We start from the raw sequence: 23,480 nt of genomic DNA on the forward strand, positions 1-23,480 counted from the left end.
GTGTGTGTGTGTATACGACTCGGTTGAGTCAACTCAATGACTCGCTAATAACATAAAAGACTAATTTATCCCCACATACCGTTGAAAGCCTACAGAAAATAGTCATTTATAGTCATTGTCGGCATCGCAGTATTTCCAGAACATATATTGTACTAAGATAAATAGTACAGAAAATGAATGGGGGAAAAAACAAGAAATCAATTGGAAAACATTAATGGTATATTATGGTATATTCAGTCAATTCTGGCATCACCTTAAATGAGTCCACCCCCAAAGATTACCGTTATAAAAATGAGCCTCGTCTAAAAGGAAAAGGTGGAGTTATTGCTGTAATTTATAGCAAAATCATCAGTATTACTCAGAGGTCTAGTTTTAAATATAATTCTTTTGAAGTGATAGCATAAGTGATAAATCCCGCTTGACATTTGTGCTATATACTGTATACAGGCCACCATACAGATTTTATCAAAGAATCTCCTAAGAGGCCCGAACGCTTGCCATATCAATTATCTAGAGCTCAGATAAGTGACGGCTTGGAAAAATAACTAATTGAGAAGAGGCCAATACTCACTACAGGTGATACCTTTTTTAATAAACATGTGACCTTCAAAGCTCAACCTGTGACTTAAAGATCGGAGGCCTTAAATGTAAAAGAGGCCTGCCATACTCGTACAGCCTGAAAGGGTGCACTCACTACCAAGCGCCCTCTATTGACTTAAACTTGAAACAATCAAAGTAATCCTGATACATGACATCCCCCCTTTTCTTGGATATAAAATCACATCACTTAACAGCCCATTAATATTGACATAGTTGTCTTTTCATAATTCTCTCAACATATTTCAATTTTCACTGAAGACATTTTAACAAAAAGCTAACTATGTTCCATCATATTTATTAAAATATGTAAACATAGGCCTATGCCTTTACAGCTACTTAAAGGGGTGGTTGATTTCACTTTTCTAACTTTAGTTAGTGTGTAATGTTGCTGTGTAATGAGCGGTTGCGCTACTGCTTTCCCACTTGGGTCTGTGTGTGTAAGGTAACTTGGTGTTTAACTTGCCAACCTGAACATTTGGATACTTTTGTTACAAGAGCTTGCTTTTTTCCATCACGGCAGAGATGTCAGCGCCTATTTTTAACACTCCCAGCTTAACCCAGTTAATCTAAATGTATGAAGCAAACCTTGTACAAAGCTGAAATAACCTCAACATGAGCAACAACTGAAATAAGATACATAACATGTCAATCAGATGCACACTCATTGCTATAGCAACAGCGGGCTCCTGGCATATTTTCAGTAGAACAAAAAAGGGCATTTTATTTAACAGGTCAACCCTACTTTGTTTTACGGTCACATTTATATTCAAACTATTTAATCCCACATTCCTTTGAATTCCTTAGCAGTGTCAAACTCAATGAATGAGAATGTGTTTTGATCCAATAATCACCATACATACACGTCAGTCATGTTTGAAATACCTGACTACTGTAGTGCCATGTTGCTTAACTGCCTGTATCAATATATAATAAAAAAAAAATAGTCTATAGATAGAGCTGTCCACCTAAAGATTCTAGTTGCTTATTCATTTTAGCCATTAGTCAACTAATCATGCGTTTATATTAAGCCATAACCTAAAAGGGCACCTTCTGGCCTCCAGTATGGATGAAATAGCAATATGGAGTGACAAACACTCATGTAACTGCTAACATCTCAATTAGAATAAAAATATACAAAAGTACTTGAAATGTAGTGCAAACAATTAATAGTGAATGAGCACCAGCAAAGTGAGCAAGAAGCGGGATGTGGAGATACTAGTATTTGAAAAGGGAAGCTTAATGTGATATTAGTGAGAACCAGGACATAATCTTCCATAATGAAGACTGACAGGCTGTGGATCCAATGAAAATATGAAATGATAAAAAAAAAAAAAAAAACGTATTGTGTATGTAACAATAGTCCAAAAACAAGTTAAGTCACTGCCTGAGTAACCTACACTTCAGTCATGTAAGGATTTGAAGTCACAGGACAAAACTCATGAAATCCAATTTCCTGCTTCAAACAAACGTCACAGATTAGCAACAAAAGGAGGCAAAGAGAACTGATTGTTTAAGAGCAGTTTTATTTAAGTCATTAATCCTACAACCAGTACTGAATCAAAATCATGAACAGGGAGACGTGTAGGTGGTCTCGAACGAATCGCCTGAGAGAGGAACATGAAAAATGAACTGGGAGTTCAGTCAGAGCAAAGAATGATTAGGACGAAAGCTTACTTGTCTGATAGTAGTCATAAACATTTATGACTGCTGGCTTGAGGTTGTTCACTTTAAGAACCCGTTTCAGCTGCAGAGTGTAACTCATGGGGACGCCTTTGGGAACCTGTGAGACAGAAAGGATGAACAGCAGCACACACAGAACATGAGATGGCATCTAGTAATATGATCAGGGTGAGTCTCACCTCTTTTAGATACACCAAGACATGATCATCTTCAGAATCAACCCGCTCCACTAGCGGAGCAAACGATTGGGGTGAAGAACCAAGCTGAGGAAAAGACCATCATTTACAAACAGAATTACAACTGAAGGAGCTTCAAGCATCTTGGAACTTTCAAAATCAACTTAAAAGCATACGAACCAGTGACGTATCGGCCGTGAAGCCTGACAGGAGCTTAACGTCCACGATAACCATGTTAGTGCTTGCTTTTACACCATTGTATCTGAATGAGGGTGATGGGGAAACAAAGATTTAGTCAACAGGATCAAGAACACTGCTTCCCTTTGTAAGGGTAATAAACAAGACCTGGTTTCAGGACACAAAGTGAAAGGTTCTTACTGCACAGTGAAGGTCAACATGAGATTGGCTTCAAGTGGTTGGCAGTCTCCAGTCACCTGCGCTTCAACACTCAGTATTTTGGAGACTTTAGCAGGTGTCGGGATGTTGTAGAAACACGCAACCTACAGTATGTGTGCAGAGCAAACAAAGTACAGTAGGATAAGGATGTGCACAAAAGAAACAGAAACCGAGGGAGTGAAGATACAGACCTGCATAGACACACAAGTGGATCCTGATGCTTTAACACTATATTTGCCAGGAACGTTCTTCAGCCGCTTCTCCTGATACAGCAGCCTGTTGTCCCGATTCACTTTGAAGCTGTACGAGTCTCCTCCCACTGCTGAGGACTGTACGGTGACTGTGCTGGAGCCGTCCAAGTTGAACACTTGAGCAGCGTACACAGACAGGGCATGAAGAGCCACTACTGTGTCCTAACAACAAGTACCAGATTTAAAAAAAACTCAACCCATAAATGATTGCACTCATGTTTGGTAGTCAGAGGCACCTGGGTGGAGGAGAAGCCTCCATAGGGATTCTGCTGGGCCACGAGCCAGTTGACAATGCGGTTAGCATAACCCAGATTAGCTGTCGTGCGAGGCTGAACAGCGAGAACCGCTAGCAGCACGTAAGAGCTGATCTCCACCGCCAGAGTATCACCAGATGTCGTCTGAGACCAATGGAGCTTAGTGCCTTAGGATGAGATGGAGGGGAGAAAGTTGTTGACAAAGACCCTGATGAACAATCATGAGACTAGTATATCTCACCATCAGAAATGGCATAGTTGTCCAAACTAGTTAAAAGCTGTGATCGAGTGGTGGTCTCTCCAGCCAGACTGAAGGTGTAGGCCAGCAGAGCCGTTGTGTAAGTGTTTGCCAGGTTCCCAACGACGGGCCTCAAGCATGACAGAGCACTGTTAATGACAGGATCCTGAAAGCAAAGATCAGACAACAGCTAGAAAAGGAAGGTCATCTGGAAGGAGCTCATACAATTACTAGAGATATTTTTACTGCGATGGGGACGCCTAGTTCAAGCAGCGATGCAACAGTGTAGGCAGTCATGGTCACGCTGTCACCAACTCCACCCTAAAACACACCCACAGACTGATTTAGAAGAACCGTCTCAAAGTCAATTGGTTAGAGCATAGTTTAAGAAACATGTAATGCACCTTCATGTCGATGTGGTGCAGAGTTCCCTGCTGCATGAAACAGCCGTCTGAACCCTGCTTGCTGATCAACCAGTCCTTTGCACTCTGCAGGACATTTGGATCAATGAAGATAAATTGCCTCGCTAGACCAAAAGACCTCATGACAAAGGCGGTCAACCTGGTCGTGGAGAAGAAGTCAAACTGAACTTACAAAAAGCTGGTGCCACAGCAGATTATACACAACAGTAGAACAGAGAAACTCACCACGTATTCGATTCATCATTACCAAATGTGCTGTATGAACCATCATTGTGTCTGTAGTTCAGTTGTCTTTGATATCCTGATAAGGCCAAAAGCCACATGTAAATTGGTCAAGGAGTTAAACAGTCTGGCACACTCCAATGGGAAGAGGACTTTAGTCTGATTGGAGTTAATCTGAGGACTAAACCTCCTTGGAATTTAGTCTCCAACATATGTAAAGTGGATTTGGTCAACTGTACCTTTCTGTAGGTAGCCTGTGGCGGTCTCTCGGATGGCTGCGGTGAGTTGCCCTGTGACTTCCAGGTACAGAAGGATGTAAATATTGGGAGCAAGAACAATCATATTCTGTTCTCCACAGCCATACGGCATCTTTAATAACCTATCCAGATTCTTCAGCGCACGACCCATTATGTCCCCTACAAGAGGTCAAGCATAAAACCCACATCAGAAAAAAGTTAGTTTACCTGTCAGTTTCTACTCAATGAAATGCTTTACCAAGGACTGAAACTGAGCATCTAGATGATCCTTGAACCACATTTTTTGGAAATGTCAGAGTCACTTCTTCAGAAAGAACGTTTCCTGCAGACCGAAAAGAATGGATCAACATTGAGAGCTAGGCTAATGTTTGGCTGTACATGGAGATTGTATTGGGGAATCATTGAGTAAAAACAAACCCTTTGGACACAGTAACCAACTCTGGGTGTTTGTCCTTTCAACTCCTTCAGGCTATGAAAGCAATTAAACACCACATCAATAAGCAGCATGAGATCCATGATAAAACTCCAGAAGGCTGGTTAACACTTACCAGGACAAGTAGAGTTCGAGTGACTACATCAATGCGTCCTCTTGTCGGCACAGTCACAACCTCAGTGCCACATCGTGTCCGGGATGCTTCAGCTGAAGCATTGACGGTCACATTGACAGTTCCTGCAGTGACAGACAGGAAGTGAGCAACACCTAATATACACTTCTAATTCTAAGAGCAGTACAAAACTGACCGAGAACAGAAGCTGATAGAACCCATTTAAAGGTCTTTCTCCCATTAGCACAAAGACAAGATGAATACGGATCAGTATATGGTTTAAGAGTGAAGGCCGTGGATGAATCGGGTGTTACTTTAACCTGCCAATGAAATAGAGCACATGGAGTAAAGATACATGACCTTCTCTACAAAAATCCATTATATAAATAAACCATGACAGACCATGATGCACTTGGACAGATAGCTGAAGACCGTGGCCTTCAGCTCAAAAGACTCCCCACGGACGATGGAGTACGGCAGGGAGAGCTCCAGGAAGAAGGGCTGGAAGACCGTCAGCAGAGCAGGAGGAGCAAGACCGAAACCTTTTGAGGACAGGCAGAACGCCTCCGTCTCCCATGTGGTGATGGTGTCAGGTACAGTGAGGGGAACTTGTGTGGATCCAGTGTCTCTGAAGGACAGCAGGAGAGAGAAATAAGGGAACAGGAGAGGTAAGATGTGGGCAAATAGCTTTAGAAGGAACAAGATGCTTCACTAACCCCACTTGAGCAAGCTGCCAGAGCCATGTTTCTGGAAAGTAACTCCTGACGGTCACTTCTGAAGCAGAAAGGGCTGGAGGGGACACTTCCTCTTTTAGAAGAGCAATTTCAACAGGAGCAATTCCAGCAGGAGCCCTTTCAGCCATGGCCACAGGACGACCACGAAAATCCATCACTGGAGAGACAAGCGATTTTACACCCACATACTTTGAACTTCGTGTCTGCAGAATAAACATAAGGTCCATAACTGCCCCTGGTTTCATTTATAAAAATAAGATGAACCCTCTGGGGACCGCAAAAGCGCCGGTGCGTTTTGCTCTTTTTTTATATACATAGCAGCAAAAGAGATTTAAAATACACCGTAATTTTTGGTCATTCAGACTTAAGAAATATGAAAAAATAAGATGTTAAATGTCTACTTTTTTACGTGCCCACTTACAATCTAAATAAAACATTGTGCTTTTGTAAAATAAAGAAAATAAACCGGGTGTGCTTTCTGCCTCTCCGTCTCCGTGAACTTTTTTTCTGGTGCACGTCTGTAAACTTAAATGCAGCGAATACTATTCACCCAGGCATGAGCAATATAGCTTTATAATCATTTAAGTGTGTACTTATAAATTATCTAATTCAAAACTAAAACAAATATGCTCGGTTTATGTAATCTATATAAAAAGAGCGAGTTCTCATTTCAGCTTATAGCTCGTTGTCTTGTAATGTGACCACGCCCACGGAGAGCGCGCGCTATAAACACAAATGATCTGAGGCAATACATGCAAACCGGCCACATCAGCTCGATGAAACACATCAAGTTTAATCAGATAAATGTATTGTGTCATCTTGCGAGGAATAATCCTGGGAAACTTACCTCAGAAGTGCTGGTTTCACTTCAAGTAGCAATGGATCACGTTGAGGATTAGTAGTACGTTTTTTTATTCTTATATGCTTTGTTGTAATCACGATATGGAATAGTGTCTGTAAACTGCAAAAAGACTTTAAATATGAATCGCGTTTGTGTGTGATGAATGAATGGCATATATGCGCGCTGTTGTTACTTGTGGCTAGACTGTAAAGTTTTTACTGTAAAATAGACATCAAATAAGCTTTTTTAGCCAGTTTCTGCAGATATGTTAAATATATAGTATGTTTTGTCAAAAACTCAAACTATAGATGTAACGTTAGGCTATATCAAACTAATGAATCCTTAACTTTGAAATATGTATGACACTTTAAAAAAAGAAAGATTACACTTGAAATATTGTTAAAATTGTAATTAATGTTGATTTACATGCGAGTACTAATACAATAGCGAAAAATATATTTACAAGGTAGATGTAAAGTAATCTTTAGGCTATAGGTCAATAGAAGCCTTCTCATTAAATTATTTATTATTGTTTTTTATTAGTGACACATTTTGGGCAGAGGATGTATTCCAAAACTTTCCGAAAATACAGTATGAGAATTAACTGCACAATTACTAGAAATGTTTACCTTGGATATTTTACAATTTGCATGTATAAAAAAAAGAGAAAAGTTTCCAAATCTAACTTTGAACCAATTCTGTAGAATGGCTCATATAGCCTATTTGAACATGATTGGTTTCCAGGTGACTGTACTAAAAATGTGCTTTTGACTTTAATTTATATATGGATATATACATTTAGTCCTCACATTCTTTCGTGTGACACCTGAATGAAGGGCTCATTATGCAAGCTCATTACGCGGGGTCATTATGCGGGCCAATGTCTTCTCAGGTGTGAAACACTTACTATACATGGCGTTGGATCATCCACGCCCCTACGCATATTGCCTTCCCAAACAAAAAGTGTTTTACAAAATGTAAATCAATGTATTGTTTTATGTGAGTGACTAGGCAGGATGATTTTCAGATCATTTTGAAGGAAAAACTCTAGGCGACAACATCCATTACTCAAAAGTATTGTGAAAACATTTACTATGCGTTCTGTGGCGTTATTTCAGACACTTTAATTTTTTGTTTTTTGAATAACCATGCATAAACTATCCTCTCAAAAATACAAACATGTTGTTCACATATGGAAGTCATGTTTGTGAGAGTGTAATTACACCTTTGCCATTAATAGGTTTATAAGCAACTGAAAAAAGCACAAATGTCAGGGCATGTCAGAACATCTCAAGGACCCCAAAAACACATTGGTCCCCAGCGGGTTAAAAACAGCACAATTTGCTGCTCCACAAAGAAAAATGGAATAACCTCTCATAACTCAAGGGAAGTCATGCAGAATTTGTTTCCACTGAAATACCCAATCTGCATAGACCTACTTTCTGGGACTCTGGGATACAGCGGGCACGGAGGGGCTCGTACAGGGAGATTTGTTGCGATCTTCATTCCCAGGCTCTGTCATAGAAACAAGCCAAAACACAAGATAGATTTAAAGTCAATGACTATTATTCAGTAACTATGGTCATGAATTGTTTTCTACCTTGAAAGTTGTGTAGGCTTGATTTGTAGGAGCAGTGTAGGCCGGATTAATCCGAACAGCTCGACGGGGTCGAAAGCCTAGACACTCTGGTTCATCCTGAACGCTGGATGGGTAACCCGATAGTGATCGCACCGGGAGCAAATCAAACACCTATGACCAAAAAACAGTGTTGGTTTGTGTCACGTTTCTGGAAAACGTTTGACTAAATATATTTCGGCATGTTATTGTCAGTTTACAATTTTACGTGTTAAATGTAAAGTAAAAAAAACCTAATCATAACAGCTGCATAATAGCATAGTCAAGACCAACAAGAATTTAAATCAACTGCATGGATACCATTTTAGCACTCAGACGTCTTCCTGGCTCCAAGATCCAGACGCTCTGATCTACAGCACTGATGCCACACAGAGATCCTGCTTCAGCAGAGACGGTCAGAACGTTTGCCTCAGCAGGAACAGCCGTAGCAGGAGAGAACTGTAGAGACACCTGGAACAATGACCAATAAGCTGTAGGACACGTCATCATACCCCACTTGAAATCAAAAGATGCTAGTGCACATCATACCTGGTTTTGGAGACACGTTTCTGTCTCAAATGATGCACTACCAACAACTACATTCTCACTGGGCAGAACGGAGTAAACCAGAATCTGCACTACCGGAGCCATATCGACACTGACAGACAGTTGGAACGACACAGAGCCGCTCGTGACTGTATTAGAAGCCTTCGCTGTGACCGTCTGAAATCCATTGAGGACGATCAATCCTCTGGACAAGACCTGAAAAAGAGACAAACGGGTGCATAAAATGTGCTGGACAAATGGGGCAGAGCAATAAAAAAATAAATTAGATAAATATCTGTAGGTGTCCAGTCACCATATAGATGATGTCAACACTGTAGTCACCAGCCTCTCCAACAAAAGAATACTTCACGGTCACTGGAAACGAAGCACCACATTTGAGCGGCTGCTCAAGCTTCACTATAGTCAGTTCACTAGATGGGTTGCTGGAAGAAGCAGTTTGGAGAAGCTGAACAACCCTGGTATCTGTGGTGAAGTATGGCAATTTGTAACCATAAACAACCGTTGGAGTCGCACTTGCCTGGCAACAATGAATGGAATGGGTTTAATGCAAAAGAGATTTAGAGAAGTCAACATTTCACAAGATACAAGAGCAAATCGTACCACTAGATTGAGAGCAGCTTTAGGAAGACTCGCAGTGTTGAGGGAGAACGAGGCCAGTCCGTTCTGGTTTGTGGTCAGATTCTGCAGCAGTTTGTTGGGCCAGCTGTTACCATTCAGGAGATAAACCACCTTGTTTGCAATTGGAGTCCCATCAAAACGAGACACTGATATCTGTTGGGAATCAAGGTTAGGAAAGAGAACCAATGTGAAGGCTTCTGCTACAAGGGATAAACTTTTACTTGCCTTTCCATTAATCTTTGATCCAGGTTCAAAATAATCCGGGAGGTCCACAAACGTGACCTTGCCGACTTCAAACGTAATGGACACCGTTGCAGATTTTGACATCAATACATCTGGGGAAAATAAACAAACGCACTGAATTAACAAGTCAACTTCCTCCATACATGTGCCATTGGTTAAGATCAGCCAATATCTCACCTGTTCCCTCCTCAGTGACATTCACATTTACAAGAAGAGTATCTTTCATATTATTTTCAAATTTGGTGTTGAAAAACACTGATGTATCGACGGTAAGGGAGGCACAGCCAGTGGCATTCATCTGGTAGTAGAACAAAGTCACATTTAAGTCAAGCTCAAACAGAAGAAGAAAACCTCCACTGTAAGGCAGGAGTCACACACACCTCTGCAGTTTGATTCAGGCAACGTAGAGTCAAGTCAGGAACCACAGCGTATGGAAATGGCTCACGACATACTACCACCAAGGCTTCACCAGGTACAGGTTGGCCATATGTGTATCTGGAAAAAGATCAAGTGACCAACCACAAGACAAGAAATGTGGCAGCAAAAAAAAAAAAAAAAAAAAGCATCACTCACTTGGCACAAGCCTCAACTTTCAGTCCCACATCTCCAACGCTGTACATCTGTGGTGTTTTTACGGTCATGTCAAACTTGGGCAAAACTAAACCAGAAACAAAATGCTTTAGATTAAGACCTTAGATCTGGTGTTGTACTGTTGCACATTATATACAGACTTACCATATTTTTTCACCTCAAAAACATGCGAGATCATTTGGTCGCCAATAAAAGCCTTTAGTGAGTACATCCCTATCTGAGCCTCTGGGTTTAACTCGTGAGAAAGCTGTAATATCCACCCCGTTGAGGAAATGTTTGTCCACTGACCAATCCGGTTTTTCTGATTGTCCTATTAAAACAATGAACAGCTCAGAGGAAAAACTGCAAACAAAGCAAAAGTACAAAAAGCTGCGTTGGCTCCATTCAAAGACTTGCACCGGAGCACACTCACCTCTACCACCACCAGACTGTACTGTAAGACAAAGCATAAACATTTATGCAGTCTTTAAAGAAAAGAGCAAAAATGTGCACAAAAATAACCTGCAATAAATTTGCAATTTGGTCATGGTCAGGCCTTACCATCTGCTCAAGAGGCACAAATTTGGCATCCATGGTGACAACTCTGAAATTCACTGCAAAAACAGCAATAAACACATCAAGTGCATTATGCAATTAAAGACGATCAGAACTTGTAGCGTAATGGACTTTCTACACCTCTAATATTCAACCAAGGGTCATTTCACAGCTCACCAGTTTGTCCTGGATTGTAGATGGGTTTGTCTGTTTGGATGAAGGTCAAAGGCAGGTAACGTCTGAACATGACTTTCCTCTCTTCAGTCGCTCTGAAGACCTTCCCTTGAACGTCCACCTTCAGCGTCTGCACAGATTCTTTATCTACTTGAGGAGCCTGTAGAGAAACCCAGTTAACAAACCAGACGAAAAATAAAAAAAATAAAAATGCATCTAATGGCATACCTGGAAACTAAAGCAGCGGTGAAATGGCTTTGAAGAAACCTGCTGCATAAGCGGAGTCAAACCATTTTCCTCATCAAGCAGAGAAACTGTCATTGTGAGACTCTCTTGGGGTTTCAGAAGACTAGCACACAATTTGGCATCAGATCCAGTTTCAATCACTGCAGGGAACGTCACCATGAATAACCTGTGTAAACATCATGAAGTTTAGGTTCAGGGACCAAATGGAATCAGGTCAGAACATTTACATGTTCGTTGAATATCCACAGAAAGTGTCCACAGGGTTGCCAAAGCAAGGTCTGTGCATCAAAAACAGCCCAAAAGAGATCGTCGCAATCAGGAGAGAAGAGGGTTTGCGTGGGCAGTTGGGGTGGTATTAAAGCTGCATGATTCTGGATGAAAACTAGGTTTTGCTCCTGGAAGAGGTCACAGCTCTGAACAAATAACATGTACTTAACAGAAGTTCTAACAATGTTAATTGATGTAGTGCATTTAAAAAATAATTATTGAAAAAATAAGTTTGTTTCATTACTAAATTAATATCTTGAATGATTCAATGACATACACTTTAACATTTACTAGTCACCCACCTAGTAATGTACAATCAAAACTCCATAAGAAAAATTAGAATATTGTGCTGAAGTTAACTTCAGTAATTCAACTTAAAGGTGAAACTGATACATTATAGACTCATTACATGCAAAGTGAGAGGTTTCAAGTCTGTTTTAATTTAGATGGTTATGGCTTACAGTTTATGCATAGTTCAAATTACAGGGGGTACTATATCCCCCAATGAAGACCCAGTACCTCCCAAAGGGACAGAAATAACAGTTTTGAGGGGGTCAGATAATTTCTGATATTGTGAAAAAATATAATAACAGTTACAATACAAGTCAACTCCTATTTTCACTGTAGGAACATTTTAATGTTAAGCAATTTCAGACACCTCTATTGTGGACCGTACCATTTTTAACCGCCGTGGCTAGAAGCAACGGAGATAGAGAACGACTTCAACTTCTCAAGAGTCAACGTTGAATGACAAAACGCTAGGGAAATTCCTCTAGTAGGGATTGTCTGGACTGAATCAACTCATAGCCCTGTTGTCCGGGCAGGTATAGGAATTGGTTTCTGTTTAGTATATGAGAGGGTTGGGTCTCACCTCCAGGTCTTATGAAATCTAAAAAATAAACCAAATCAATATTTCATGAAATAGGCTTCTTGTAAAGGGATTACTTTTACTAGTAATTAGAATGGCATTACAGTGCACTTAACTTTTGGGAGTTGATCAAAACAGTTCTCTTTTGGATATATAAGAACAATGAGATATTCTGTAGCCTACCGATTATCAGTTTGTCGCATGTTTAGACCACGGTGGGGATTGATATGGTAGTGTACCATGATGATCATAGAAGTGAAGGAGTAGTAGGCCTACCCCCTAATTATGGTGGGGTAATTTACACTGAGTTTATGAAAACCCCAAATTCAAAATTAGAATATTGTGAAAAGGTTCATAAGCTGTAAGCCATAATCATCAAAATGAACAAATAAATGCATGAAATACATCACTTTGCATGTAATGAGTCTATGTAATACATCAGTTTCACCTTTAAAGTTGAATTACTGAAATGAACTTTTGCACAGTATTCTAGTTTGAGTTTAATGACAACTGCTCGCTCTGGCTCAGCAGCACCAACACAGATTTGATGTTCTGTTTGATTGTCAAAGGTTTAATAAGCAGGCAAATCTGTCATTTAATAATAAGATGTGTCTGAATCGAGATACAATCTCTTAAAGATTAATAATGCAGCTCTAGGTTGTATGTTGGACCACTGAATTTTTAAGTATGTGTGATTGGTTGTCTGGATGAGACCTTTAAGCTGCAGAAAAACGAGCAAAACACTGAATTGGCAACACTAGACTACCATTGTTAAAAAGACAAGAGAACAAGACCGTTTTGTGGAGGAGGAACAAGAAACTCATTTCAACAATGACTTGCAACAAGTGTTAATGAACGCCATTCATTATTTGACCACTAGATGGCCACAAAGTAAAAGATGCTTAATTAACTTTTGACATATGGTTAAAGCTTTGGGAATTCATTTTGCAATCTTTAAAACTGCATCAGCATAAACAATAGTCTGCTTCAGTTCACGTCAAAGCCCACGGTACTCACGGCCTCTTCTGTCCATCAACAGCAAAGAGGAAGAGGGCTAAAATGAGCCCTTTCCAAACACAAATCTCCCTCACAGCCATGAAGAGCAATCATCCAAGACTAGACAGAAATCAAGAGTCTCTTTCAAAAACCCTGCAGCACTTCTGTTAAGATCCACACAGCTCTACAGCTTAACTCTAAATCAGCTGCACTGATGCCAGCGTTATTTAAACGCTCTTAATAATTCAGAACAGGTTGATTTAGCATCACAGGCAATCTGGACGTCTTAAGGGCGGAGCCCCGGTAATTATTTAAAGAATTTTAATTTTGGCTTCAAAATTATTTAAAGAATAAACAAAGTATATGGTATACGGTACCTAATTATATCTTTCAAAAAGTAGGTGGTATAGAATTTATACTAAAATGTGATTATGATGTTAACAAAATACCCGTTAAACTTGCAAGTTTCCACAAACAAGCTTTACTTTCATGGACTCTAATGTATAGTCATAATTTTTCCCCTCATAAATGTACCATTTGGAACAACAGATGTATAAGGATTAGAAACAAATCAATTTTTTTTGAAAATTGGTTCGTAAAGGGAATTATTTGGGTTAAACAGTTGATAAAAAGTGATGGTGTCTTATACAATTATAATGAGTTTGTTCATATATATAACTTTTCAGTTGATCCTGTCAAATATTTTTTGGTTTTACATGCAATTCCCAAGGAAATTTTGAGATTATTGGAAGGTCATAATAATTGTTCTCTTCAAACAACAGTAGAAGAATTTACTTCTTGTATTAAATTGCAGGGTAAGGATTTCACAAGTTCTGGATGTAATAATATTTTTTTGCGGTCCCTTCTTCAATCTAAATGTATACTTGCTGTTACTATTCACTGGAATTCTTTATTTAAGAAACATATTGAGTGGAGTAAAGTTTGGATGACACCTCACAAGTATTGCATTACAAACAAAGTAAAAGAGGTTTCATATAAAATTTTCCATCGAGTTTACCCAGTTAAATCACTTGTGGTACAACGTTTTAAAGTGAACATTGAAGATATTTGTGCTTTTTGTAAAACCACCCCTGAGACTATTAAGCATTTATTTTGGGAATGTCCTAAGACCCAAATGTTTTGGAAAGAACTTAGTAAGTACTTGCAAAGTAAAGTTATGATTCCTGTTAACTTTGAAGAAATTGATGTAATGTTAAAGTGTTTCTCATTTGAGGGTGAAAAAAACATTTTGTTTATTTTTGATTTAATTGTTATAATTTCCCGTTACTACATTCATAAGGTCAAATGGAATGGAAAAATGCCAAATTTTGAACATTTTAAAATTGATGTTAAGATATATTTAGAAACTATTTCCAAAAGTAAAAACCTGAAAGCTATGAAAACTAAACAGCTGTTTGACAAGTACAAGCTTTTTTTGTAAAAAATCTTTCAGTAGCCTATTTATTATTTATTTTTATTTATTTATTTTTCTTTTCATTTCTTCTCTACCCCTGACATGTATGGTTATATGTACTCTTGTTCTTGTGTGTAAACTGTTTTGTTATTATTAAAATTCAATTAAAAAAAAAAATAATAAAGAACAACATAGTGACGAAACGCGTTTGTCCGTTTAGGGCCACTGTAGAAACGTGTCAGCGCAAAATTAATGATGGCAAAATGAGGCTTTCTGAACCACTGGCTGCATTCCAAACCGCATACTTCCCTACTATTTAGTATGGGAAAAAGAGTAGGCGAGCGAAAAAGTTGCTGCGTTCCAAACCGCATACTCAATGAGTAGGTACTTAATTTTAATAAGTACTTACTTAACGAGCGCTAAAAGAGTAGGTATTTATAGCCAAATCTCGTTAATTATGAATGCGAACCGGACATCTGCCATGTTGACGTTATCATGTGATCTACGACGCGTTATCACAAGTGCAACAACTTAAAAGATTTGAACGACACGTTTAATTAATCTATCTGTAAATATCTTGATATTGATTAAACTTGCTCATTTTATGGTCTTTTTTAATAAACTGCTGCCCATTTATTTTGTGAATACATTTAGGGTTGATTTAAGTTCTTATATTTAACCCTACATATGAGACCCACCATTAACGATATTATTTATTTTTATTACGAAATCCCCAAATTGTCATCTCTTGAATATTTAGTTAATTTCTTTATTTTATATCCAAACATTTTCATCCACAAGCAAAAGTGGCTTACTGCTGTTTTCCTCTTTTCCATGTTGAATTTAACTCTCGTTTCATCCCTCAGGCCTATAAATAACAAAAAATGCATTTTTTTTATGTATTATAATGAATTATTTAAGAAAATATATATTAAGATATTATTTTTTTTCCTATAAAATCTCATTTTATGTATGCAAACCCATGATTATATATATATACACACACCTCATAACATCAGTAACTCGACAGCCCTAGAATGGTTTTCCTCAGCGTTTGTAATGTCTGCACAAAGGAGACGTTGAGCATGAAGATTCGCCTTTGGAGAAAACTGTTGATTTTATACGTATCATTAATATTACAAATCAATATTAGGCTACCCCAGAATAAATTGCATTGCTATCCCACCCCAAAACATACAATAATAACAATGACAAATACTGACCAATACTTAATTAAATTACTTTTTACTGAAAATTATATAATTTAATAAAACAAACAAAATGTAATGTATGTCATAGGACATAGCTATGCATAAGTACACTCTAGATGTGTATATTGTAAACATCTACATTTTCATTCAAACAATTAATTAAAGCATTAATTAATTAATTATATTTTATTTACTGACAACAATGATAAATATTAATAAATGAGTAAATTAATGAATGAAAGTCACCATCACACAATAAACAAATGCATATACAAGTCAACACATGAAACAAAGCTTTATTCAAACTACAATCATGTAGACTACAGGCGCTGAACCACATCTACTGCCATCTTCTCAACACAGCGGTTCCCATTCTGCGGCTTTATTCTGATTAAACCAGCGGACCGCCGGAGGTGAGCCGTGCCGGAGGTTGTTGCGTGATGTGTTGTGCTTCACAATCTGAGGCAAAAAGGGCCGGTGGAGTGATGGAGGGACTCATAAGGGCCAGTGGAGTGATGGAGGGTCTCGTCCATGGCACCATCTCCAGGATTCAGCTCTGTGCTCTTCATCCTCAGTGCTCACACCAGTCTGCTGACATTTCAGATCCTACAAAAATGCACAAGCATAACACAAAAGCAGTCATTTTAACGGCACAATGTAATTTGATTTCAGTATTATTTAGAAAACAAAAACGCTTTTTTTCATCATCTTTCCTTGCCGGTCCTGCTCCACCACAAAAGCTGTGCAGCAAATGCACAGAAATCAAGAATCAGAAAAGGGCTGTAATAGCTCTGTTTGAAATTAGAATAATTAAAATAAACTACAACTTCATATTTAAATAGTTGTTGTTATTCATTTCTGTAGTATACTCACTCAAAGCCTTCAGCTTCATGAGCCTCTCTTCATCGAATAAACGCACATCTGTTCTTCTGTCCCTGTAACATCCAGACAAGATTAACATAACCTCTGTGATTTATGAGCTCAACACTACATTTACATGTTGAGGTTGTTTTAACTTTTTATCCAACATTAATGTTCCCCAATTTATCAACAGTATAGGCTACTAATGGACAAATAAAATAGATAACTTATGTTTAGTTAATTTATAGATATGTTCTACATAATAGCACACATACATCACTCAGATGTCTATTTCATGTTGTGATGTGCTCTTCTGCAATACATATAGAAGATTTACCTGTCAGATATAAATAGACGTTTAAAATAAGCGTATTTAAGATGTTTTTGGTTTATGTCAATCCAGTTTAGAGACGTAACGTTAACTTACGTGTCCTTACTGGAGCTCCCCTGTCAGCTAGAGCTATACTAAAACGTGTTTTTACAGCAAAATCACAACTATACTATACTGTCTAACTCATTTACACCTTCAACAGTTAAAACGTTTACTCTATAGTAGTTTAACACATGCAATTTTAACACAAGAAACCGTGTTTACTCACATTTGGAAACCCACCGCGTCGCTGACTCGCTGATCTCCGTGATGTTTGATAATGACGTATCCTCTCGCGTGGCCTCCTGGGATGGAAGAGTATCCATCGGTTGAGCACTCAAAAATCGGGCCGGAAGCAGTAAGCCATCCGGGAACTTCTCGCCTACTCTTTTATGAATACTGATGTTTCGAACGTACTGCTTCCTTCACGTACTGTTTTCACCTACTATATAGTAGGAAAGTAGGCATATTCGAACGCACTTAAGTCCGAATCTCGCAATAATTAGTACGTCACCCAGGTAATTCTCGCCTACTCTTTTGGATTCATACATACTTTTTCGCTCGCCTACTCTTTTTCCCATACTAAATAGTAGGGAAGTATGCGGTTTGGAACGCAGCCAAAGTCATAATGTTATCACATTTTAAAAAAGGACAAATGTCTTCAATTTGGTTAAATTAGTTCAATTATGGCATGACAGGGGTTTCCCTGTCTTTGATCTGCAGTAAACTGAATATTTTAGTGTGGCACACATCAGATTAGAATCCCACTTCAGTTTAGGTCTAAAAAGGTGTAGCATCTGGACCAAATCAGACACATAATTCCCCATCATTTAATGAATAATCCAGCAAACTCTCCCAACAAAGGTCAATGAAACTTCCCTCAAAACTAACATCCCAAACAGTTACAAGACACATTAAGCCTTTACATTGGGTGTTTAGAAAATCTTAAGGATTCTTAAACCAATGCGTCAATCAAGTTACATATTCAACGGCCTACTAGAACAAATGGTCAAAAAGAAATTCCCTCCAAATTAGCTCACACAACTCCAGAGGGTGTGACATCTTCACACGCTTTAAAAAAAATGCCCCAAAAAACAAGATAACGTCTTAGAAATCCAATAAAGTCTGAGAAATCCTGATGTGAAGATGCTGAACTAGAAGATTTCAAAGGACCCCCAAGCTTGTGCCAGGCTGTGGCCTTGTCTTTCCAGTCACCAAAGATTGATTCCCACTGGTTCTCTCATCAAGACATCAGCAAAGATCAACTGGAGCCTCAACAAATTGCATCAGGACAGTTAATCAAATGGGCGAGGCATGCAAGTATCAAACTTAGTCTCATTTGATAGATTAAGTATCCTTACCCCTTTAAAGGGCGTGTTGTAACCAAACTGATTGTTTGCTCAAGGCTGTTGATCTGCTGAATTTCAAACAATGCTACAACTTGCATGCATATGCATGTGTATGTTAAGAGTAGTTTAAGTTTAGTCTAGTTAAAGTCTTGTTCATGTCACGTGAAGTTGTCCATGTTTCATGCTCATATACTGGAGTCCCCAATCATGCAGATTTTGACTACTTAATCTTGAGTAGTACTGTACAGTAGGAGACATTTCCCATACCCCAGAAATGTGCATTTCTCAGAATTAAATTGTGTTCATGGGAAAAACAGGTTTATTGATTGTAATATTACATTTCTCCACATTAAAGTTAAATTCTATTAACTGATCAAAATATTTATAATTGATAATAAGTAGTGATTTATTAATATTTATTTTAAGCAGATACCATTTCCGCACTCAAACGTCTTCCTGGCTCCATGATCCGGATGCTCTGATCTACAGCACTGATGCCACACAGAGACCCTGCTTGAGCAGAGACTGTCAGAATGCTTTCCTCCGCAGGAACAGCCGTAGCAGGAGAGAACTGTAGAGACACCTGAGACAAGAATTGACAGGCTATAGGATACATCACCATTCCTCACTTAAAGACAGAAGATGCCAGTGCACATCATACCTTGTTTTGGAAACATGATTCTGTGTCAAACGACGCACTACCAACAACAACATTCTCACTGGGCAGAACGCAGTAGACCAGAATCTGCACTGCTGGAGCCATATCGACACTGACAGACAGCTGGAAAGACACAGAGCCGCTCGTGACTGTATTAGAAGCCCTTGCTGTGACCGTCTGAAATCCATGGAGAACGATCAATCCTCTGGACATGACCTGACAAGACAAATGGATGCATAAAAGGTGCTGAACAAACTGAAAAAAAAAGCTACTAAATGAATGTCCACTAACCATATAGATGATGTCAGTGCTGTAGTCACCAGCCTCTCCAACAAAAGAATATTTGACAGTCACTGGAAACGCAACACCACATTTGAGCGGCTGCTCAAGCTTCACTATAGTCAGTTCACTAAATGATGGGTTGTCAGGAGAAGCAGTTTGGAGAAGTTGAACAACCCTTGTATCTGTAGTGAAGTATGGCGATTTGTAACCATAAACAACCTCTGGAGTCGCACTTGCCTGGGGAACAACGAATTGAATCAGTTTCATGTGAGAGAGTGGGAGAAGTCCATTTCACTAAACACAGAGCAAATCTTACCACTAGATTCAGAGCAGCTTTAGGAAGACTAGCAGTGCTGAGGGAGAACGTGGCCAGTCCTTTCTGGTTTGTAGTCAGATTCTGCAGCAGTTTGTTGGGCCAGCTGTTACCATCCAGGAGATAAACCACTTAGCACTTGATCAAAACTTGTATCGTAATGGACTTTCTACACATCTAATATTAAACCAAGGGACATTCACAGCTCACCCGTTTGTCCTGGATTGTAGATGGGTTTGTCTGTTTGGATGAAGGTCAAAGGCCGGTAACGTCTAAACATGACTTTCCTCTCTTCAGTCGCTCTGAAGACCTTCCCTTGAACGTCCACCTTCAGCTTCTGCACAGATTCTCTATCTACTCGAGGAGCCTGTGGAGAAACTCAGTTAACAAACCAGACGAAAAAAAAAAAAAAGGCATATGTCTCATGACAGACCTGGAAGCTAAAGCAGCGGTGAAACGATGTTGAAGAAACTTGCTGCACAAGTTGAGTTGTCCTGTTTTTCTCATCAAGCAGAGAAACTGTCATTGTGAGACTCTCTTGGGGCTTCAGAAGAGATATGCATAATTTGGCATCAGATCCAGACTCAATCACTGCAGGGAACGTCACCATGAATAACCTGTGGAAAAAATACAGAAACCACAGGACATCTAGTTTATCACTGGATAGCAACAAATGAAGAGTAGTGATCTTTTACAATGACGTTGAAAAAGTTTCAATCGGTTCACATAGACGGTTTTCAAAGTGTAGTGATGGATGGCCCAACCAAATTTTTTTGGACTTGAAAAGAAAAATGGCCAAAATAGAAATATGCATTCTTTGATCACCCTTCTACCGAAGAAAGGAGACCTCAGAAACAAAGAACTGGAGACCTGTGTCAGATCTTATGAAGATCTTATCCAAAGCCTTAGTGATTAGATTGAGAGAAGTGATTGGTGGGGTCATCCATGTAGACCAGACATACTGTGTTCCCAATTGATCTATTTTTGACCATATTCATTTAATTAGAGACATTTCTGGATCATTGGGTCTAGACTTTGGTCTTATTTCCTTAGACCAGGAAAAAGCTTTTGACCGGGTTGAGCATAAATACCTCTGGCAGACGCTAAGAGAGTTTGGTTATCAAGAATTAGTATACCGCAATCTGAATGTAAAATTAAGTTATCAGCTTATGCTAATGATATTGTTGTCATGATAAAAAATCAAGAAGAAGTAGACACCCTGCAAGTAATAATAAATGAGTTTGGTAAACTGGATTAATAGTGAAGCTATAGGTGGAAAGTGGGAAGGTAGATGCCTTCCTAAACTCCCTGCTGGACTTGAGTGGAAGAAAGGTGGTTTTAAATATTTAGGTGTATATCTTGGGGATGCCTCCATGTTGCAAAAAAACTGGGAAGGGGTTTTAGAAAAAAAACAAAAGGACAATTAGAAAAATTGAGATGGTTGTGGCCAAAAATGTCTTTCAGAGGACGTCAAGTCAAATCAAGTCAAGTCATCTTCATTATATAGCGCTTTAAACAATGTAGATTGTTTCAAAGCTGCTTAACAGTGATAAACGGATAATTTAAGGTAACAGAGATTGTTTTGGCTTTATAGCGGTTCTTGAATAAAGATACTTTCCAGCTAAATTTAGTTTTGATTTTGAACGATCATTAGTTATTAAATTAGGGGCCGCTAAGACGACACCGTTCTCTCTAAACAGACTTTAAACGCAAACCTGTGAGAAACGCTGATGGTGCTCACGTGTGCATCAAGAATTAATTCTATAGTTTTGCGCGTTTGAATATATGTGCGCAGGTTTGTAATTCCCTGAAAAACCAAGCCTTAACAAACTACTTGTCTGGCCTTCAAATTTTGATACAGAATTGTATCACTTCGGGGTAGATACGCAAAACCGAAATTATTGTTATAATATGACTTGATTTATCAGAGGGGTTAAATTTAACATCTGATTAAATCTGTGATCCATCTGTGTGGTGAAATTATTCCTGGTTTGTATATTTGGTCATTAAGACACATCTTCACACCTGTTTTGTGTGACCGACTTTGTGTTTCTGTAAAGTGGATGTGAAGACTGTAGTTTAATTACTGTAAATGCAGCTCTTGTTTGGCTGCACTAGTTAATAAAAGTGTGAAATCAAATTGAAAATATACATTAAACCTGGAATTTTCTTAAACAAAAATGTTTCTACTTTTTCTGTGCAAGTAAATAAGTATTATTGATCGGGCCGTATTACTATTATTCTGTTGCGCATAACTGAGTAACTGATGACGGCACGATTTGATGTTGGCCAATCAGTGGAAACGGGTGTTTCATTTAATCCTGGTTTTTCATAAGCTGTCGTTTCACACTGCACATTCCTAAATCCCCAGACACCACGCTGTGTTTCCGTGACTGCCTAAAGTGCGTGAATAGAAGGCTCACGATTAGTTGTCAGTTGCTAAGCATAGTTGTAGCATTCTAACACCCCATCACTTCACACTGTACAAGTTTGGCACCGCAACGTGGAGTTAACACAATAAAAGCAGAGCTAATCATGCTCCAGAGCAGGGTTTCATTAGCCTGGCTCCGCCCTCCTACGTACTTCCGCTCAATTTTCATTTTCCTTCAGTACTAGGTCTGGGATTGTGGTGTATTCTTGGGTTTTCTCCGATCAATTTTTTACAGGTCCAATCAGCAAACAGAGGGAGTGGCTGAGAACGATGACGTTGAGGTTGTGCGCTAGTTTGAGTCGTCATACGTCACGACCAAACGTTAGCGATTGGTTAGATCCAGAGTGACTCTGGGCAGATCCAATAGTTTTAAACTTCAACAGAGTACCCGCCATCAAATAAGTTAACGCTTGTCAATGGAGAGAGGCCAGACTCTCTGTACAAATGAAATGTACAAGAGTCTGGTAGAATCAGAATTGGGTTTCATAACCCCAGGTAAAAAGCAGTGCTAACCCCTTTTTTAAATAAGTGTGAAATGCTTCCTTACCCAGGCTTAAAAGCTGTTAAAGGGGTCATGAACTGGACTATTTTATTATATAATGTTACTATGATTTTTACATGAAAAATTGTCATAATTTAGATATAAAGGCAATTTTCCTATCCTGATTTTAGCCTCAGATTTCAACGCTCTGTTTGAAGAGGCGTGTCTGCTGTGAAACTTGTGTTAACGCCCACTGCTGTGATTGGTTGACATGTTTGCATTTAAATAGCTAGCATTACATGTGGAAATCTCTCAAATACTTTTACAGCTATCAAGATTGCTATTTAGATCTATTCCATCACATGAAAGGTTGCAGTGATGAGCATTGAGCAGACGGTCTGTTGATCGCATGAATGAAAAGATAGCAGCATTGCTAGGCAATTTCTGCACTCACGAATGCTTTCACCAAATAATGCAAACATGCAGTATAGTAAGAGCTTCATTATGCAGTGTAACAGCAGCATTGAGAACGTAACGAGTTTTGGCAAGTCTCCAAAAACTCACGTTGTGTGATTGACAGCTTGGGCTATTGGAAATGGAGCGTTCTTTGATTACTCTCTGCATACATTTTAATCAGTTTAAATAAGATTATTTTTTTTATCCTACTAAGAGGAACAATGCGATTTGATATTTTAGTCACTGGCTTGATTTTCAGATGCATAAACAGTATTGAATGGTTTGAGAAAGATTGTCTGAATTTGAATACAAATCAGAA

General features: G+C 38.8%; 2 protein-coding genes across 2 annotated transcripts in view; both read right to left on the minus strand.

The window, feature by feature from the left end:
- Positions 1 to 2,104: 2,104 nt before the first annotated feature.
- The window catches only part of LOC307009861 (uncharacterized protein), a 31,068-nt gene continuing 9,692 nt past the window's right edge, over positions 2,105 to 23,480 (minus strand). The window contains exons 34-68 of the mRNA XM_079634041.1: positions 20,627 to 20,771; positions 20,227 to 20,410; positions 19,997 to 20,160; positions 19,797 to 19,899; positions 19,490 to 19,717; positions 19,202 to 19,414; positions 18,974 to 19,123; positions 17,435 to 17,496; positions 10,040 to 10,154; positions 9,837 to 9,957; positions 9,642 to 9,751; positions 9,399 to 9,569; positions 9,091 to 9,315; positions 8,781 to 8,993; positions 8,553 to 8,702; positions 8,217 to 8,366; positions 8,056 to 8,131; positions 5,758 to 5,932; positions 5,444 to 5,669; positions 5,238 to 5,361; positions 5,045 to 5,166; positions 4,914 to 4,965; positions 4,735 to 4,818; positions 4,479 to 4,655; positions 4,243 to 4,318; positions 4,000 to 4,156; positions 3,842 to 3,916; positions 3,599 to 3,761; positions 3,340 to 3,524; positions 3,044 to 3,265; positions 2,835 to 2,956; positions 2,637 to 2,718; positions 2,460 to 2,543; positions 2,275 to 2,380; positions 2,105 to 2,204 (exon numbers count right to left, since the gene is read on the minus strand). Of these exons, the coding sequence (XP_079490167.1) occupies positions 2,164 to 2,204; positions 2,275 to 2,380; positions 2,460 to 2,543; positions 2,637 to 2,718; positions 2,835 to 2,956; positions 3,044 to 3,265; positions 3,340 to 3,524; positions 3,599 to 3,761; positions 3,842 to 3,916; positions 4,000 to 4,156; positions 4,243 to 4,318; positions 4,479 to 4,655; positions 4,735 to 4,818; positions 4,914 to 4,965; positions 5,045 to 5,166; positions 5,238 to 5,361; positions 5,444 to 5,669; positions 5,758 to 5,932; positions 8,056 to 8,131; positions 8,217 to 8,366; positions 8,553 to 8,702; positions 8,781 to 8,993; positions 9,091 to 9,315; positions 9,399 to 9,569; positions 9,642 to 9,751; positions 9,837 to 9,957; positions 10,040 to 10,154; positions 17,435 to 17,496; positions 18,974 to 19,123; positions 19,202 to 19,414; positions 19,490 to 19,717; positions 19,797 to 19,899; positions 19,997 to 20,160; positions 20,227 to 20,410; positions 20,627 to 20,771 (4,853 nt within the window). The 3' untranslated portion in view covers positions 2,105 to 2,163. The remainder of the gene's footprint in view (positions 2,205 to 2,274; positions 2,381 to 2,459; positions 2,544 to 2,636; positions 2,719 to 2,834; positions 2,957 to 3,043; positions 3,266 to 3,339; positions 3,525 to 3,598; positions 3,762 to 3,841; positions 3,917 to 3,999; positions 4,157 to 4,242; positions 4,319 to 4,478; positions 4,656 to 4,734; positions 4,819 to 4,913; positions 4,966 to 5,044; positions 5,167 to 5,237; positions 5,362 to 5,443; positions 5,670 to 5,757; positions 5,933 to 8,055; positions 8,132 to 8,216; positions 8,367 to 8,552; positions 8,703 to 8,780; positions 8,994 to 9,090; positions 9,316 to 9,398; positions 9,570 to 9,641; positions 9,752 to 9,836; positions 9,958 to 10,039; positions 10,155 to 17,434; positions 17,497 to 18,973; positions 19,124 to 19,201; positions 19,415 to 19,489; positions 19,718 to 19,796; positions 19,900 to 19,996; positions 20,161 to 20,226; positions 20,411 to 20,626; positions 20,772 to 23,480) is intronic.
- On the minus strand, positions 10,124 to 13,534 carry LOC307001027 (ovostatin-like). Its single transcript, XM_079617123.1, has 7 exons — positions 13,357 to 13,534; positions 11,187 to 11,370; positions 10,962 to 11,118; positions 10,791 to 10,843; positions 10,663 to 10,683; positions 10,395 to 10,560; positions 10,124 to 10,317 (listed from the first exon to the last, which is right to left on the minus strand). Exons 1-7 carry the CDS (start codon positions 13,434 to 13,436, stop codon positions 10,229 to 10,231), a joined length of 750 nt encoding a protein of 249 aa, XP_079473249.1. The 5' UTR covers positions 13,437 to 13,534; the 3' UTR covers positions 10,124 to 10,228.

The sequence above is a fragment of the Phoxinus phoxinus genome (assembly GCF_949152265.1).
Source record: "Phoxinus phoxinus genome assembly, chromosome: 1".
In the NCBI taxonomy this organism is placed as follows: domain Eukaryota; kingdom Metazoa; phylum Chordata; class Actinopteri; order Cypriniformes; family Leuciscidae; genus Phoxinus; species Phoxinus phoxinus.